This window comes from Monodelphis domestica, chromosome 1 (assembly GCF_027887165.1).
Source record: "Monodelphis domestica isolate mMonDom1 chromosome 1, mMonDom1.pri, whole genome shotgun sequence".
Lineage (NCBI taxonomy): Eukaryota > Metazoa > Chordata > Mammalia > Didelphimorphia > Didelphidae > Monodelphis > Monodelphis domestica.
In genome coordinates, this window is record NC_077227.1 from 587,088,164 (window position 1) to 587,102,764 (window position 14,601).

The window sequence follows — 14,601 nt, forward strand, 5'->3', positions numbered from 1 at the left end:
CCTCTTAGACCAACTCCCTAATTTTTTAAAAACCCTTACCTTCCATCTTGGAATCAATACTGTGTATTGGTTCCAAGCCAGAAGAGTGGTAAGGGCTAGGCAATGGGGGTCAAATGACTTGCCCAGGGTCACACAGCTGGGAAGTGTCTGAGGTTGGATTTGAACCTAGGACCTTCCATCTCTAGGCCTGTCTCTCAAACCACTTAGCTACCCAGGTGCCCCTTCCCTCATTTTTTTTAAAGAAGAAATAACTGAGCCTCAGAGAGGGGGACTGATTTGCCCTTAGCCAACCAGCTAATCCAGGGTCTCATTTCATGGATTCTTCTTCCAGAGTGCTTTCAAACTTAATTTTCTTTCTTCCTTTTGGCAGAGCAACAGTTTCCTTTGGAATGGAGTTTTGCTATAATTTATCCTTCCAGAGAAAAGGCAGAGAGTCATCAGAAGGAAGGAATAACTGACTTCTAAGGGAAAGAGCATAGTGGCAATATCAAATTCTTTGTAAATCATCAGCCAACCATCCTAGGCAGGGATCCGAGGAAATTCCACCCCATTCAGTGTCAGAGGAAACAGAAAGAGCCCTCCTCGATTGGGAAAGCTGAGGAAATCCCCATCATGCCTCCACTCCTAGAACCTGCCCTGGGTCAGTTTCATCTGTCTGAGAAAGGGGCTGGGACTTTGCTGCTTTCATTATTTGCATGAGGGTCCTGGACTTTGGCATCAGAGTGAACTTTAACAAGACCTTTGCAATCGTAAGCGCGAGCACACACACACACACACACACACACACACACACACACACACACACACACTCACTCCGAGATTTTTTTTTTTTTTGGTGGAACAATGCACATCTTAGAGAACCATCCTGGAAACTGGGAACCACCCTGGGAGAGCCAGGTTAGCTTGGAAGGTTGCTTCAGGAGGGTCAGTTTAGAACACAAGAAGCCAGGAGCAGAACGCCTGCTCCATCTCTAATCCTGGTGGCTCCCCCATTTCCCTGTGTGGTCCCTTTAAGAGCTTGCCCGTCCCCACCATGTGGCCCACTGACATCAGAGCAGGAAGTGTTTGAGGAAGTCTAGAGTTGGCAGGCAGGCTGACTAACCCAGGTCCCTGAACCCTGATGTGGGTAGCGGAACACTCACCGACCTAAGTCCCTCCAGGTGGTCCCCACCTCCCTCCGGGGATCCCTGGCCCCTGCCCTGGCAAGTGCTGCTTCCCCGCCTCCCCCACCCACCGGGCAGGTGAGTTTCATCCCTGGGGACCCAGAGCTGGAACAGGTGGCTTAAGGTGGAGTCAGTCATGACCTTCCTCTAGTCCCTTCTCCCCCTGACTTCCATAAAGATCATAGATCTTCTTGGCCCCAGCCTGGGGGCTTGGGAACACATTTCTACTGAGTTTGGGAAGTTTGCTTTTCCCGCCCTCTGGCTGGTGAGAGTTAAAATTTGTGAGATTTCTGTAAAGCCCAAAGAGAGCAATCAATCCAGCCGGTAGAGGCTTGGAGTGGTGGGGAAGAAGGCTCCATCTGGAGGCTCCCCATGCCTTATAAAGGCATATGTGATTTCCCAAGAGCTGGGAATTGACTTTTTTAACTGTTTCCTGTAAAGTGTGTGTGTGTGGGGGGGGGGGGGGGATCGAGCCCTTGAATGGAACCTTAGGTGGATTCCTTTGGTGACAGGGATCCCTGAAAGTGGCAGGGGTGGGGGGATGAGAGAGATATTAAAGAATTTGTTAAGGTAGATTTCCTTTTAAAAATAAAACAAAAACCCACTTGTCCCTTCTCACTCACACCCCAAGGCAGGAATCCTCTCCAGTTCCATCTCCCCCTGAGCTCCTTGTTTTTCTTCTTCTGACCTGCCTCCTCTGAATTCCCACAGCCAAAAGTTCTTCAGAATGAGCTGGCCCCCTTCTCTTCAAATGCAGACTTGTGGGCCCTGGGAAATGAAAGAACGCCTTGGAACTGGGGGGTTTGGAAACGTCATCCGGTGGCACAATGAGGTAGGACTCCTCTCTAGTCTGGGAAGAAACAATCATGGGGTCAGAGGGGTTAGTATGTCTCATACTTAAGTTCAAAGGTGGCTCTAGTGAGATTCCTTTTATCTGCTCTAGCTGTTCCCATCCCACCACATTTCAGATTTTCACTTATTCTTGGGTCCTGGTGGTAAGGCAGGCCCATTTGGAGAGAAGAGACAAGAAGACAGAAAGAACCTGGATCAGAGTAGCTGAGAGTGGGTTCCTGAGTCTCCCGATCTTCCCTATCCTAGCCATTAGAGAAATCTTGGACATGTTGCCTACTCAGTCAGTCAATCCCCAGGCATTTATTAAACCCTTAATATTTTCTTGGCCCACAAAGAAAAAGTGAAAATAATCCCTGCCCTCAAGGAGCTTATATTCCAACATCTACCAAGATTTCTTCATAAAATACAAACTAATTGTCTGACAAAATCCTACCAAATAACTATTTCCTCACTGTTGTGGGTCAACTCTCCACACCAAAAAGTTCAGCAAGTTCTTCACCATTCTCTAGAAATATGACTGAAATCAATGGGTACATTACTATTGACTATTTGCTTCCATGGATCTTCATGGACAGTCATGCCCCAGGGTTTTGCATTTCCAAATGTGAAATTAGACCAGGTCATCTCAGTTCCAAGTGGACAAATGGACTCTGGATGTTTGGAAGTTAGGTACAAACAGCTTTGGTGTCAGATTGCTGAGGAGAGAAGCTCTCATCCCTGCAGAGGGACAGGAGTCCAAATCAGACCTGTACCTGACGGGACCCACTGGGGGGGGGGGGGAGAGAATATAGCTCAAGATCACTTAAGTCTAGAAGGGATGATCACCCCCTGAGAGTAATTCTCCTTCCCCACCCAGGTCTAGCATGAAATAAAAATCCTCCTCTTAGACAGAGTAGCCAAATTCTTCCTACATTGTATCACATTAAATTCAAAAAACATTTGGTAAGTGCCTACTATGGGAAAGACATTGCAGTCCCTGTCCCCAAGGAGCTCCCATTCTCTTTTAGGGACACAATGTATACAAGGACAAGTAAATACAAAATATTTAGCCAGAGTTGTTGAAAATGATTGATATTCTTATAAAGGGTGGGTAAATAAAACAACAGAATTTAGCATCCCTGACTATCACAGGGTCCTGTATCTTAGAGTTCTATAGTACCTTCCAGGTATGTGATTTCCATTTCCTTATCGTAACCCTGTGGAAAAGATAGTATAAGCATTTTTAATATCTTTTTTAAATTTTTATTTAGTCAATTTAGAAGATTATTCCTTGGTTACAAGAATCACATTATTTCCCTCCCTCCCCTTCCTGCAGCCGACACACAATTCCACTGGCTATTACATGTGTTCTTGATCAGAGCCTATTTCCATGTTGTTGGTGTTTGCATTAGGATGATCATTTAGAGTCTCCATCCCCAGCCATATCCCCCTCGACCTATGTATTCAAGCAATTGTTTTTCTTCGGTGTTTCTTATAAGCATTTTTTTAACCAAACCTTTGTTCTTAAGGGTTTAGGAAGCTTCTAATAAGGAAATACCATATACCTGTGTAGAACTGCACTTGCTCTGCCCTGCAAATTAGAATGTTGCTTAAAATAGGGACGAAGTAACTTAAGCAGGTTCTCATAATTTATTTGAGTAAAAGGTGGGATTTCAACCTGTCTTTTTTTTTTTTTTTTGTCAAGCCCTTACCATCCAATTTAGAATCAATTCTGTGTTTTGGTTCCAAGGCAAAAGACCAGTAACCGCTAGGTCACGGGGATTAAAACATGACTTGCCCAGGGTCACACAGCTATAACATAGGTCTTTTGACTTGAAGGTCAAATCTCTATCACTTAAGCCATGCTATCTTTCAGGTACTATTAAGTTTTATTATGGCCATTTTACAAATAAAGGAGGTTTAAATTTCTTGCCTAAAATAAAATAGCTATGTGGGTTGTATATATGATAGTGCTAGGACCCAAACCTTGTTACCCAGAGTTCAGGGCTCATTCCCTTGCACCACCCTCCATTATAGGTCCCTTCTCAGTACTCATCAAGGTCAGTCACTCTTGCTTAAAAAAAAAAAAAAAGAAAGAAAAGGAAAGGAGGAAGAAGGGATGGGGTAGGAAGGAGGGAGGAAAGAAAGAAGAAAGGAAGAAAGGAGGGGAAGTAGGGAGGGAATTCTTTCCTTATATGTGTTCCCACCCATCGGTCATGTCCAGGTTGAAATGGTCTTCACCTGTTGTGTCTGCTCTAAGAGCCCACATACTGCTAAATGGCATTCCCCCATAGCCACAAAGGGTATTTTGGTTTTGACCTAACTGTAAGCACATGGGCATAGTCTGTGGGGTAGAGAGATATGTGTAGATTTGGAATCTGTCCTGCACATTACTATTAGGTGGTTCCTCTAAAATACCACTTGCCTACCACAGACACCTCATTTAGTTCTTCTTTCTGGGTGTGCTCTTAGCCCTTGTCCACCTATGTGGATGACACAGTAACAAGAGACTGAGTTTTCTTGACTAAGGGCCAGAGCTTAGAATGTGGCTTCCAATGAAAGCATTCTCATTGGAGGGACTCATCCTGAATCATCATGAGGAAGTTACCTTTTAAAAGCAGTTCTGTCTTTTCTTTCCTTGACCCGAAGACAAAGTCAGTCTCCAACATATGGTCATAATATTTAAAGCTAAAAGAGAACACCTAGTCTAGCTTCCTCATTTTACAGATGAGGAAACTGAGGCCCAAAAAAGTGTCAGGGCCAAGGTAATACAGTTATTTAATGCAAGTGTCTGGATTTAAACTCTGCCTCTTAAATCCTGTGATCTTCCCACTACACCACACTACCTGAGACATTAGAGCATTATTTTTTTTAAACCCTTACTTTCCACCTTAGAATCAAGTCTATGTATTGGTTCCAAGGCAGAAGAGTGGTAAGGGCTAGTCAATGGGGGTTAATGACTTGCCCAGGGTCACATAGCTAGGAAGAGCTCTATTTAAAGTCATTGAAAGTTGAAATGAACTAGTACATTATGATCCCAGAGCAAAGCACTGGGATAGGTACTTCCAACTGAGTCACTTCATGGTTTGTAATTAAACTTAAAACATTGTGATGGGCTAAGCCTAAAGTTGACTTAGTCCAGTAGCTTCAAGTATTTTTCAATTTTATTTTAAATGCAATAAGTACTAATAAACCATACAAATCCAAAATTAAAAGACTTTAATAATTGACATTTTAAAATACATGATTCGATAATAAATAGAAGAGCAGTTAGGTAGTGCAGAGGACAGAGTACCAGGCCTGGAATCAGGAAGACCTGGCTTCCAATCTGGCCTGACACTTTGTAGCTGTATGGCTGAGCAAATCAGTCAATCCCAACTACCTAGACCTTACAGCTCTTTTGCCTTGGAAATGATACTTAGTATTGATTCTAAAACAGAAGGTAAATTTTAAAAAAATCTAACAAATTTTTAAAAATCAACCAAATGTGACCCCGGTGGTGGTGTATCCTTGTAATCCTTGCTACCAGAGAGGTTGAGTCTAGTGGCTTGCCTGAACAAAAAATGGAGTTCTGAGTTTTAGTGGGCTAAGCTGATGGGGAGTTTTCATTAAGTCTAGCATCAGTTTGGACTGGAAAAGAGAGAAGAAAAATGGCAAATATGGCATTGAAACCCCAAACAAGTGGGGAGATGGTAAGAGAAAACTTTGCAGCCTTTCATGACTTAGATTGCCAAAGCCAAGTGATGGACTTGGAACAGGACCAAGAAGTTCAGGTGCACTGTACTGTTGATAACATATCTAGCTTTGTCATCTCATCCAAAGGTCTGGACCATGTGAATCATACATTCCATGGTAAGACTTGGCAGAGGTCATTACAGGGCTAGTATCAGTGCTAAATGCCTAACAAATCTGGGTCAAACCCCCTCCTAAGTTTAAAGCTGGATCCAGAATACAGAGGGCACCAGAATTTTATAAAGTAAAAAAAAATCAAATAAGACCAATTAATTAATTTATCTTTTAAAATTAAACTTTATTTTTTTCAATTATATATAGAAAAAATTTTTGAAAATTGTTTTCTGACATTTTGCAATTTAGATTCTTTCCCTCCCTCCCCACCTCCCCAAGGTGGTATAGTCTAATATGGGTTATGCCAGTGCTTTCATGTAATGCATATTTCCATATTCCCCATGTAGTGACTGAAGACACATATTACACATTTAATAAAAAAAATAACCTCATGAAAGAAATAAAATAAGGGATGCAATGCTTTGATATGCAATCAGATTCCGATAGTTCCTTCTTTGACTGTAGATAGTGTTTTTTGTTTGTCATATGTCCCTTGGGTTTATCTTGGATCCTTCTTTTGAGGATAATAGTATAGTGCTCCATAATTGATCTTCAGACAGTATTTCTATTGCTTTATCTATCTACACTTTTCTCCTGGTTCTGCTCACTTCACTTTGCATCAGTTCATATAAGTCTTTCCAGGTTTTTCTGAACCCATCCTGTTCATTATTTCTTATGGAGCAATAGTTTTCCATTACAACCATATAACCATAGATTATTCAGTCATTCCCAAGTTGATGAACACCCCCCCTCAGTTTCCAATTCTTTGTCACTACAAAAAGAGGTGCTAAAATATTTTTGTACGAGAAGGCCCCCTTTTCCCTATCTCTAATATCATTGGGATACAGACCCAGTAGTGATACTATTGGGTCAAAGGATATGCATAGAGTCATGGTCCTTTGGGTGTAGTTCCATATTGCTCTCCAGAATGGTTTTTATCAGTTCACAGTTCCACCAACAGTGCATTAGTATTCCAATTTTCCCACATCCCCTTCAACATTTATCACTTTGCTTTTTGGTCCTCTCTGAGAGGTATGAGATAGTATCTCAGGGTTGTTTTAATTTGCATTTCTTTAAATGATAGTGATTTGGAGCATTTTCTCCTATGACTTTACATGGCTTTAATTTCTTCATCTGAGACTTGACTGTTTATAACCCATGACCATTTATCAACAGGGGAATGCTTTATATTCTTATAAATTTGGCTCAGTTCTCTATATATTCAAGAAATGAGGTCTTTGTCAGAGACACTTAGTATAAACATTTTGCTCCCAAATTTGTCATTTCCCTTCTAATCTTATTTACTTTTGTTTTGTTTGTACAGAAGCTTTTAAATTTGTTGTAATCAAAGTATCTGTTTCATTTTTCACAATATTCCTTATGTTTTGTTTGTTCATAAATTCTTCCTTTTTGTATAAGTCTGACAGGCAGACTTCTTCATGTTACCCTCATTCGTGTATGGAATTCCCCTTTATTTCTAGATCAAGTATCCTTTTTGACTTTTTCTTGGTGTATGGTGTGAGATATGATGCTTAATTTTTTTCCATATTGTTTTCCAGTTTTCCCAGAAATTTTTGTCAAATACTGAGTTCTTTCCCCAATAACTTGGATCTTTGGGTTTATCAAACACTCGGTTACTATGGTCATTAACTACTTGTGTTGATTTCCTTGCCTATTCCATTGATCTACTATTCTGTTTCTTAGCCAGTACCAAATTGCTTTGACGATTACCACTTTGTAGTATAGTTTGAGATCTGATATAGCTAGACCTCTTTCCTTCATATTTATTTTTAAGACCAATTAATTTAAAGGAAGCAACTCAACATTAAGTAATCTGATTTCTAATTGGATGAAAGATTAAAGACTTTCCAAATTGAAAAGGGGAGGTTGAATAGCTCTAATTCCCTGAATTCAGGAAAAGAAGTATTTTATTCCTCCCCAAGTACCTGTAAACAATCAAAGGAACATGAAACAATAACTGATTGATTAGTATGATACCAGTTTTTAGATAACACATATAAGGTGCTTGTGATGAACAATTATAAGAACATTTCTTCCATCAATCTTAAGATCTGACAGTGTTTCTGGTCAACATAACCTAGGTCCTTCGTTAAGGGTCTCTAAACAGTAGATATGGTGGCCCAGTTTCCCAGCCACAAAGGGATAGGTTCAAATTATGAAATATGGTTTTCTCTCAATTCCCACAATTGAATAAACTTTTCTCACAAGACAGAATTTGAGATAGGTCCATAATTGAATAGAAATGGAACTAAACTAGCTCCAGAATTGAGTCACAAGGTGAAGTCACACAATTCCTACAATTAACCACTTGTTATCCTAATCCCCTCCACAATTTTCTCACAATAATAAAAATTGTGAGAAAAAAATAATAAAAAATAAAAAAATAAATCAGAAGTAAGACCTGAACCCATGTCTTTTTGACATTAGATTTGACACTTTAGACACTATGCTATGCTGATTTCATGGGATTAGTGATTGGATTAGATAGCCTCTGGGGTCCCTTCCAGCTCTAAGATTCTGTGAATATAAAACCCCAGGAAGATAAAAATAAAACTGGATTGGTAAAGACTAATATATCTGTGGCAAAGAAGAGTTAGGCATTCAATTACATGATGTCTATTTTTTGTGATATTGATTATAACTCAATAGAAATTGGCGGGGAAAGAAGAGGAAAACATGAGCTGGAAGTATGGGGAAATAGTTTCCCAGAGGAGCTGGACTTTGAAGACTGGATAGGACATAGCTAAGTGTGTGAGAGAGGGACAAGGGATAGTTCTTGGTCAGGTAAATACTTCACTGTCCATTCATTACTCTCTTATTTTTTCGGGACAAACCATTCTTGCAGGAAACAGGAGAGCAGATCGCCATCAAACAATGTCGGCAGGAGCTAAGTCTTCGGAATCGAGAGAGGTGGTGCCTAGAAATACAGATCATGAGAAGGTGAGGTGCTGGAGATTCTGCCCCTATCAAAGGGAGTCTTCAAAAGCTTAGGGATAATGAGAACGCCAGGACCTATAAATGGAAGACGTAACTGACATCTAGAGAAAGAGTATTCTAAGGATCAGTGATTTAATTGGGGGGCAGGTCAGGAAGAAGGGAACAGATAGGTATGTGTATTCCATGCACTCCTTTTACTGGTACAGATTAGTAACTCTCCATATACTGCAGTTTCATAATTTAGAACATTTAAGCCAAAGTTATTTTAACTAAGTAACTGTTGCATGGTCACATAGCTAATATATGTTAGAGACAAGACTAATACCCAAGTCTTCCTGACTCAAAGTTGTCCATTTCTCCCCTTTGCCAAAAATACTTCAAAATACTCATTCAAATTGTGCTTCCAAGACTCTTCATCTCCCCTGTGTTTTGGTTCTTTTCTTCTTTAAACCTTTGCCTTCTGTCTTAGTATCAATTCTAAGACCAAAAATATGGCCATAGCTAGGCAATCAAGCTTAAATTCCCTTGTATTTCCATAAAATCACAGAAGCCCCACATTGAAAGGGACTCTAAGATCATCTAGTCTAACTGCTGTAGGCAAGAACCCTCTACAATGTCACCGATGAGTAATCATCCAGTCTCTGCTTGTATGTATCTTCAGAAATGGAGAACTCAGTGCCTCACAAGGTAGCCCATTTAACTATTAGACAGCTTTAACCATCAGGAAAATTTTCTTAAACCAAGAAGAAAACTACATTTGCCTTCTTCCCTCCCACCCTCCTTGGTTTGAATTCTTCCCTCTGGAGATCAAGAATTCAGTTCAATTCAGCAGATATTCAGAACAAGATTGATTCTTCTTCTCTCTCTTCAATATGGCAAGCCTTCTATATGTCTGTATATATATAGATATACATATATACACACATACATATGTAATACGCATTGGGATATTAAAAGCACCTACCCAATTCTTAATGAAATAATCAAATCAGATCAAATATGATAATATTTGTAAAGTTCTATATGTGTCTATTATTATTATTATCTCACTTCAACTTCCAGAGTTTCAGTTTCTTCAAAATAAGGAAGATAATATTATTTGAAACTAAGCCCTCTGATTCCAAGGCTTTAGTTCTGTTCCCTGAATCTTTGGTGAGAAAGAGAAGAGAAAATGTATATAAAAGACTTACTGCTAAGGAAAAGAGTCAGAGCACCTCAAGTTCACATACCAATGCTACCACTTCCTTGCCCTTGAATACTTAATGTTTTTGAGGCTCAGTTTCCTATCTGTAAAATGAGAGAGTTTCACAGGTTGGACTCCAAGATTCACTCCAGATCTCAATCTGTGATCTCCTGGTCCTTTTTGTACTGGGAGATATATAAAAAATAAGTAAGATTTTCTTCCTGCCCTCAAGGAACTTACAATCTAATAACCAGAATGATGAGACACTGACAGTACAGAGGTAATACACTGGCTCTCTCCTTCACAGGCTCAACCATCCCAATGTTGTGGCTGCCCGGGATGTCCCTGAAGGGATGCAGAAGCTGGCACCCAATGACCTTCCTCTGCTGGCTATGGAATATTGTCAGGGAGGAGACCTCCGAAAGGTAAAGCACCTTGTTTGGGGCCTCTAAGAAGAGAACAATTGAAGGGAGCTATGGAGTAGAAGGGTTTGGGACTTCTTTATTTGAAAGAATTTTGAGGAGGACTTTTTAAAGTTTTCAGAATGAGGAAATTCAGAATAGCTGGGATGATTCCAGCCAGATTTCATTAGCTTCTCAAGTATCCCTGGACCCCACCCAGTTTGGTGGTGATGAAGGTTTGCTCTTGCATTTCTTAAACAGAACATTATACGACAAGGATGGGGAAGTGATTTTCTTTTTTTTTTTTTAATTTACTTATTTAAGTAATTAATTTAGGATAGTTTCCATGGTTACATGATTCACGTTCTTCCCCTCCCCCTCTCATAGCCAATGAACAATTCCACTGGGTTTTACATGCATTTTGGATCAACATCTATTTCCACATTATTGTTATTTGCAATAGAGTGATCGTTTAGAGTCTATGGGGAAGTGATTTCTAAGGTTTCTGCTTCTCAGTTAAAGGAAAGTCAGCTTTCACTGCTAGATCTTGATTGGAGCTAATGAATGGAATATTGCATTGTAAATATTAAGGAAAGGCCTTCTTGTACCTACTGTTTGGAACCTCTTCCCTATTTGATTTTCAGAAAATTAACATGGCCATATCAGGAATTTTTTTTTCTTCTATGGACCCCAAAATACCAAAAAGAAATTTTCAAAATGAGGTAGGGGAAAAATACTGGAGCAAGAGTCCCCCAAACAATTGTCCTTTCTATTTGGGGCTTCCACCAGGGATTTGCTGTGCAATCTCTCTCCATGTAATAATACCTAACCAAACTATTTAGGAGGCTGTTGTAAAGACCAAATAACGGGGGCAGCTAGGTGTCTCAGTAGATTCAGAGACAGGAGCTCCTGAGTTCAAAGGTGGCTTTTGACACCTTCTAGCTGGCTGACCCTGGGTTAGTCATTTAAACCTCCATTGCTTAGACCTTACCTCTCTTCTATTTTAAAACTGATACTTAGTATTAAGTCTAAGACCGAAAGTAATGGTTAAAAAAAAAAGACCAAATAAAGACAATATGAGGCATTCAGATAAAGAGAAATATTTTGAAAAGTAAGAATTACTATGAAAAATAGTTGTTATTAACAGAATTTGCCTGAAAATACTTTTCCCAATTAATTCAAATCTCAATGAAGTCATCCCACTTAAAGCACTAGGATGGGCTCTTCAAGCCCCTTCAGGGGCCAGGGTCTATCTGAAGGTATCCATTCAGGGACCCAGTTATTTTTTTTTAAACCTTTACCTTCCGTCTTGGAGTCAATACTATGTATTGGTTCTGAAGAAGAAGAGTGGTAAGGGCTAGGCAATGGGGGTCACAGTTAGGAAGTATCTGAGGCCAGAATTGAACCTAGGACCTCCCATCTCTAGGCCTGGCTCTCCATCCACTGAGCTACCCAGCTTTTCCCCAGGGACACAGTTATTAATCATTCATCTATTTTGTCCGTGCCACGGGGATTTTCCCCATTTTTTTTAAAGAAACTTCCCCATTTTATTTGATTTTTCCAACCTACTTAATCCATTCATGGGAGGTGGGCATGGGAGTGGTAATGTGTATCATTACAGGATGTGAGCACAATTCCTGTCATGATAAGATAGGAAAAGGCCATGAGAAATCAGGGGATCTGATGGTATTTGAGTGTATATTTGATTTGCTTGGGTTTTTTTCCCTCCTATTTTTCTAATGTTTTAAAAAGTTCTAAATATGGACATAAGATTTTTCAAGAGATTTTTTTAAACCCTTACCTTCCATCTTGGAGTCAATACTGTGTATTGGTTCCGAGGCAGAAGAGTGGTAAGGCCTAGGCAATGGGGGTTAAGTGACTTGCCCAGGGTCACACAGCTGGGAAGTGTCTGAGTCAGATTTGAACTCAGGACCTCCTATCTCTAGACCTGTCTCTCCATACCCTGAGGTACTCAGCTGTCCTCATAAAGAGAGTTTTTAAAAACTGATTGTTGAAGGTTAGATTTTTTTTTTTGGTGGAATACAGAGCATATGTTAAGGAATAGTGGGAACTCAGTTTAGAGAAAAAAGGATATCAGATTATAGACAAACTCTGAAACTCAGCTAGAGGGGAGCTTAGATGTAACATAGTAGACCTTTAGGAATAAACTGAGTGAGGGAGTGACATGGTGAAATTGGTACTTGAAGCAGACCAGTCTTGCCCTTGCCAGGCAAGAATGACTGAAAGGAGGAAACAGGGAAATAAAGAAAAATGCTGAAGAAGAAAGAAACTTGATCTTGTTGCAAAAATAATAGCTCACAGGCAGCAAAGTGGCACAGTGGGTAGAGTGCTAGGTCTAGAGTCAGGAAGACCTAGTTTAAATCCTGCCTCAGTTACTTACTAGTTTATATGACTTTGAATGTCATATAACCCCATTGCTACAATTTTTACATCTGCAAAATGAGTATAACTATAGCACTTCCCTCTCAGAGTTGTTGTGAGAATTAATGAGCTATTTCTATAGTGTGTATCACAATGCCTGGCACATAGCAGGTGCCATTTAAATGCTCTTATTATATTTATATAATGCTTTAAGGTCTATAAGGCACTCTGCCAACACCATCTCATTTTATCCTCATGGCAGTCCTGGGTAGTAAATGATCTTATTATCCTCCATTTGACAGATGAAGAAATCAAGGCAAGCAGAGATTAAGTGACTTGTCCCAGCTCATACAATTAGTGTCTAATGAATTCAGGTCTTCCTGGCACAGGTCCTAGAGTCAGGAGGATATGAGTTCAAATTTGACCCAAGATAATTATGTGATCCTGGGCAAGTCACTTAACCTTGTTTGCCTCAGTTTCTACATCTGTAAAATAAGCTGGAGAAGGAGAAAAAGGCAAACCACTCTAGTATCTTTGCCAAGAAAATCCAAAATGGAATCCTAAAGAGTCAGACAAGACTTAAAAAGAATTAAACTTCCTGGCTCTAGGTCCTACACTCTATCTACTATAATATACTGCTTCTCTGGTGAGAGTTTGCCAATTAGAAGAGAGTATTCAAGAGAGAAAGCCTGGCTCACAGTTGGTTTCAAGGTTCACTGCCTTGGGCTGGGGTCAGCCCAAGTTCCAAGTCATTACATTTGCAGAACTAGAAAGTGAGTTATAGCAGTTCAGTTTTATCAGTTCACCCAAGATTGACGAGGCTCCAGTTAGTGAATTCTGTTTTCTAGACTCATAAGAGACTGTTTGGTAAACTGAAATACCAATTGATTGGTTTACAAGCATACAAGCACTAGTCACCGCCATTTGCCCATGGTCCTCTTGGTGGATAAGTCCTTGGAAAAAGCCAACTTGGTCAAATGCCAGATGGGTATCTCTGGTAGAGGAACCCAGGCTTATTAGGCTATTTCTGATAGTGTTGGTTGTTCAGAATTATGGCATCCTTTCCTCTGGACATTACTGGAACTGCACTGACCAAGAGGTACTATGGAGATCAACATTCCTTATCAGTCACAAAGAACATACTTCCTCATGCCATCACTGTTTCCATGATCCCAGTTTATCTGCCATTATTCCCATTTTAAATTGATGTCTTCCCTTCAGGGCGGTACCCCAAAGTCCCTTTCTAAGATTTATGAACCATATCATGGGATCATAGATCTACGTCTGGAGTGGAACTTAGAGGTCATCTAGTCCAACTCCTTCAGTTTAAAAATAAAGAACCAGAGGCCCATCAGGGGTAAAATTACTTACCATACAAGGTCAAAAAAGGTCATATATGTTGTAGGTTGGAGAGCTGGGATTCAAGCTTAGGATCCAGGATTCTCAAGTTCTTTGCTCTAAATTCACCATTAAGAGTATAGACTTAGTTGAAACATTGCAGAACAATCCAATATACAATTCCAAGGGACTTATGATAAAGAATGCTATCCACTTCAAGAGAAATGACTGTGGGAGTAGAAACACAGAACAAAAACAAATGAATTATCAGTTGTTTATATGGTTATATGATTTGGGGTTTTGGTTTTGAAAGATTGCTCTATTGCAAAAATGAATAATATGGAAATGGGTTTTGAGTGATAATACATGTATAACCCAGTGGAAGTGCTTATTAGATCCAGGAGAGGGCAGGGGAGAGGGGAGGGAAAGAAAATGGAATATGAAAACATGGAAAAAGATTTTAAAAATTTTAAATTAAAAAAAATTAAATATAATGAGC

General features: G+C 39.9%; 1 protein-coding gene across 1 annotated transcript in view; it reads left to right on the forward strand.

The window, feature by feature from the left end:
- Positions 1–1,037: 1,037 nt before the first annotated feature.
- IKBKB (inhibitor of nuclear factor kappa B kinase subunit beta) overlaps positions 1,038–14,601 on the forward strand; it is an 82,111-nt gene continuing 68,547 nt past the window's right edge. Inside the window, exons 1-4 of the mRNA XM_056813601.1 lie at positions 1,038–1,241; positions 1,875–1,995; positions 8,707–8,801; positions 10,289–10,406. Of these exons, the coding sequence (XP_056669579.1) occupies positions 1,891–1,995; positions 8,707–8,801; positions 10,289–10,406 (318 nt within the window). The 5' untranslated portion in view covers positions 1,038–1,241; positions 1,875–1,890. The remainder of the gene's footprint in view (positions 1,242–1,874; positions 1,996–8,706; positions 8,802–10,288; positions 10,407–14,601) is intronic.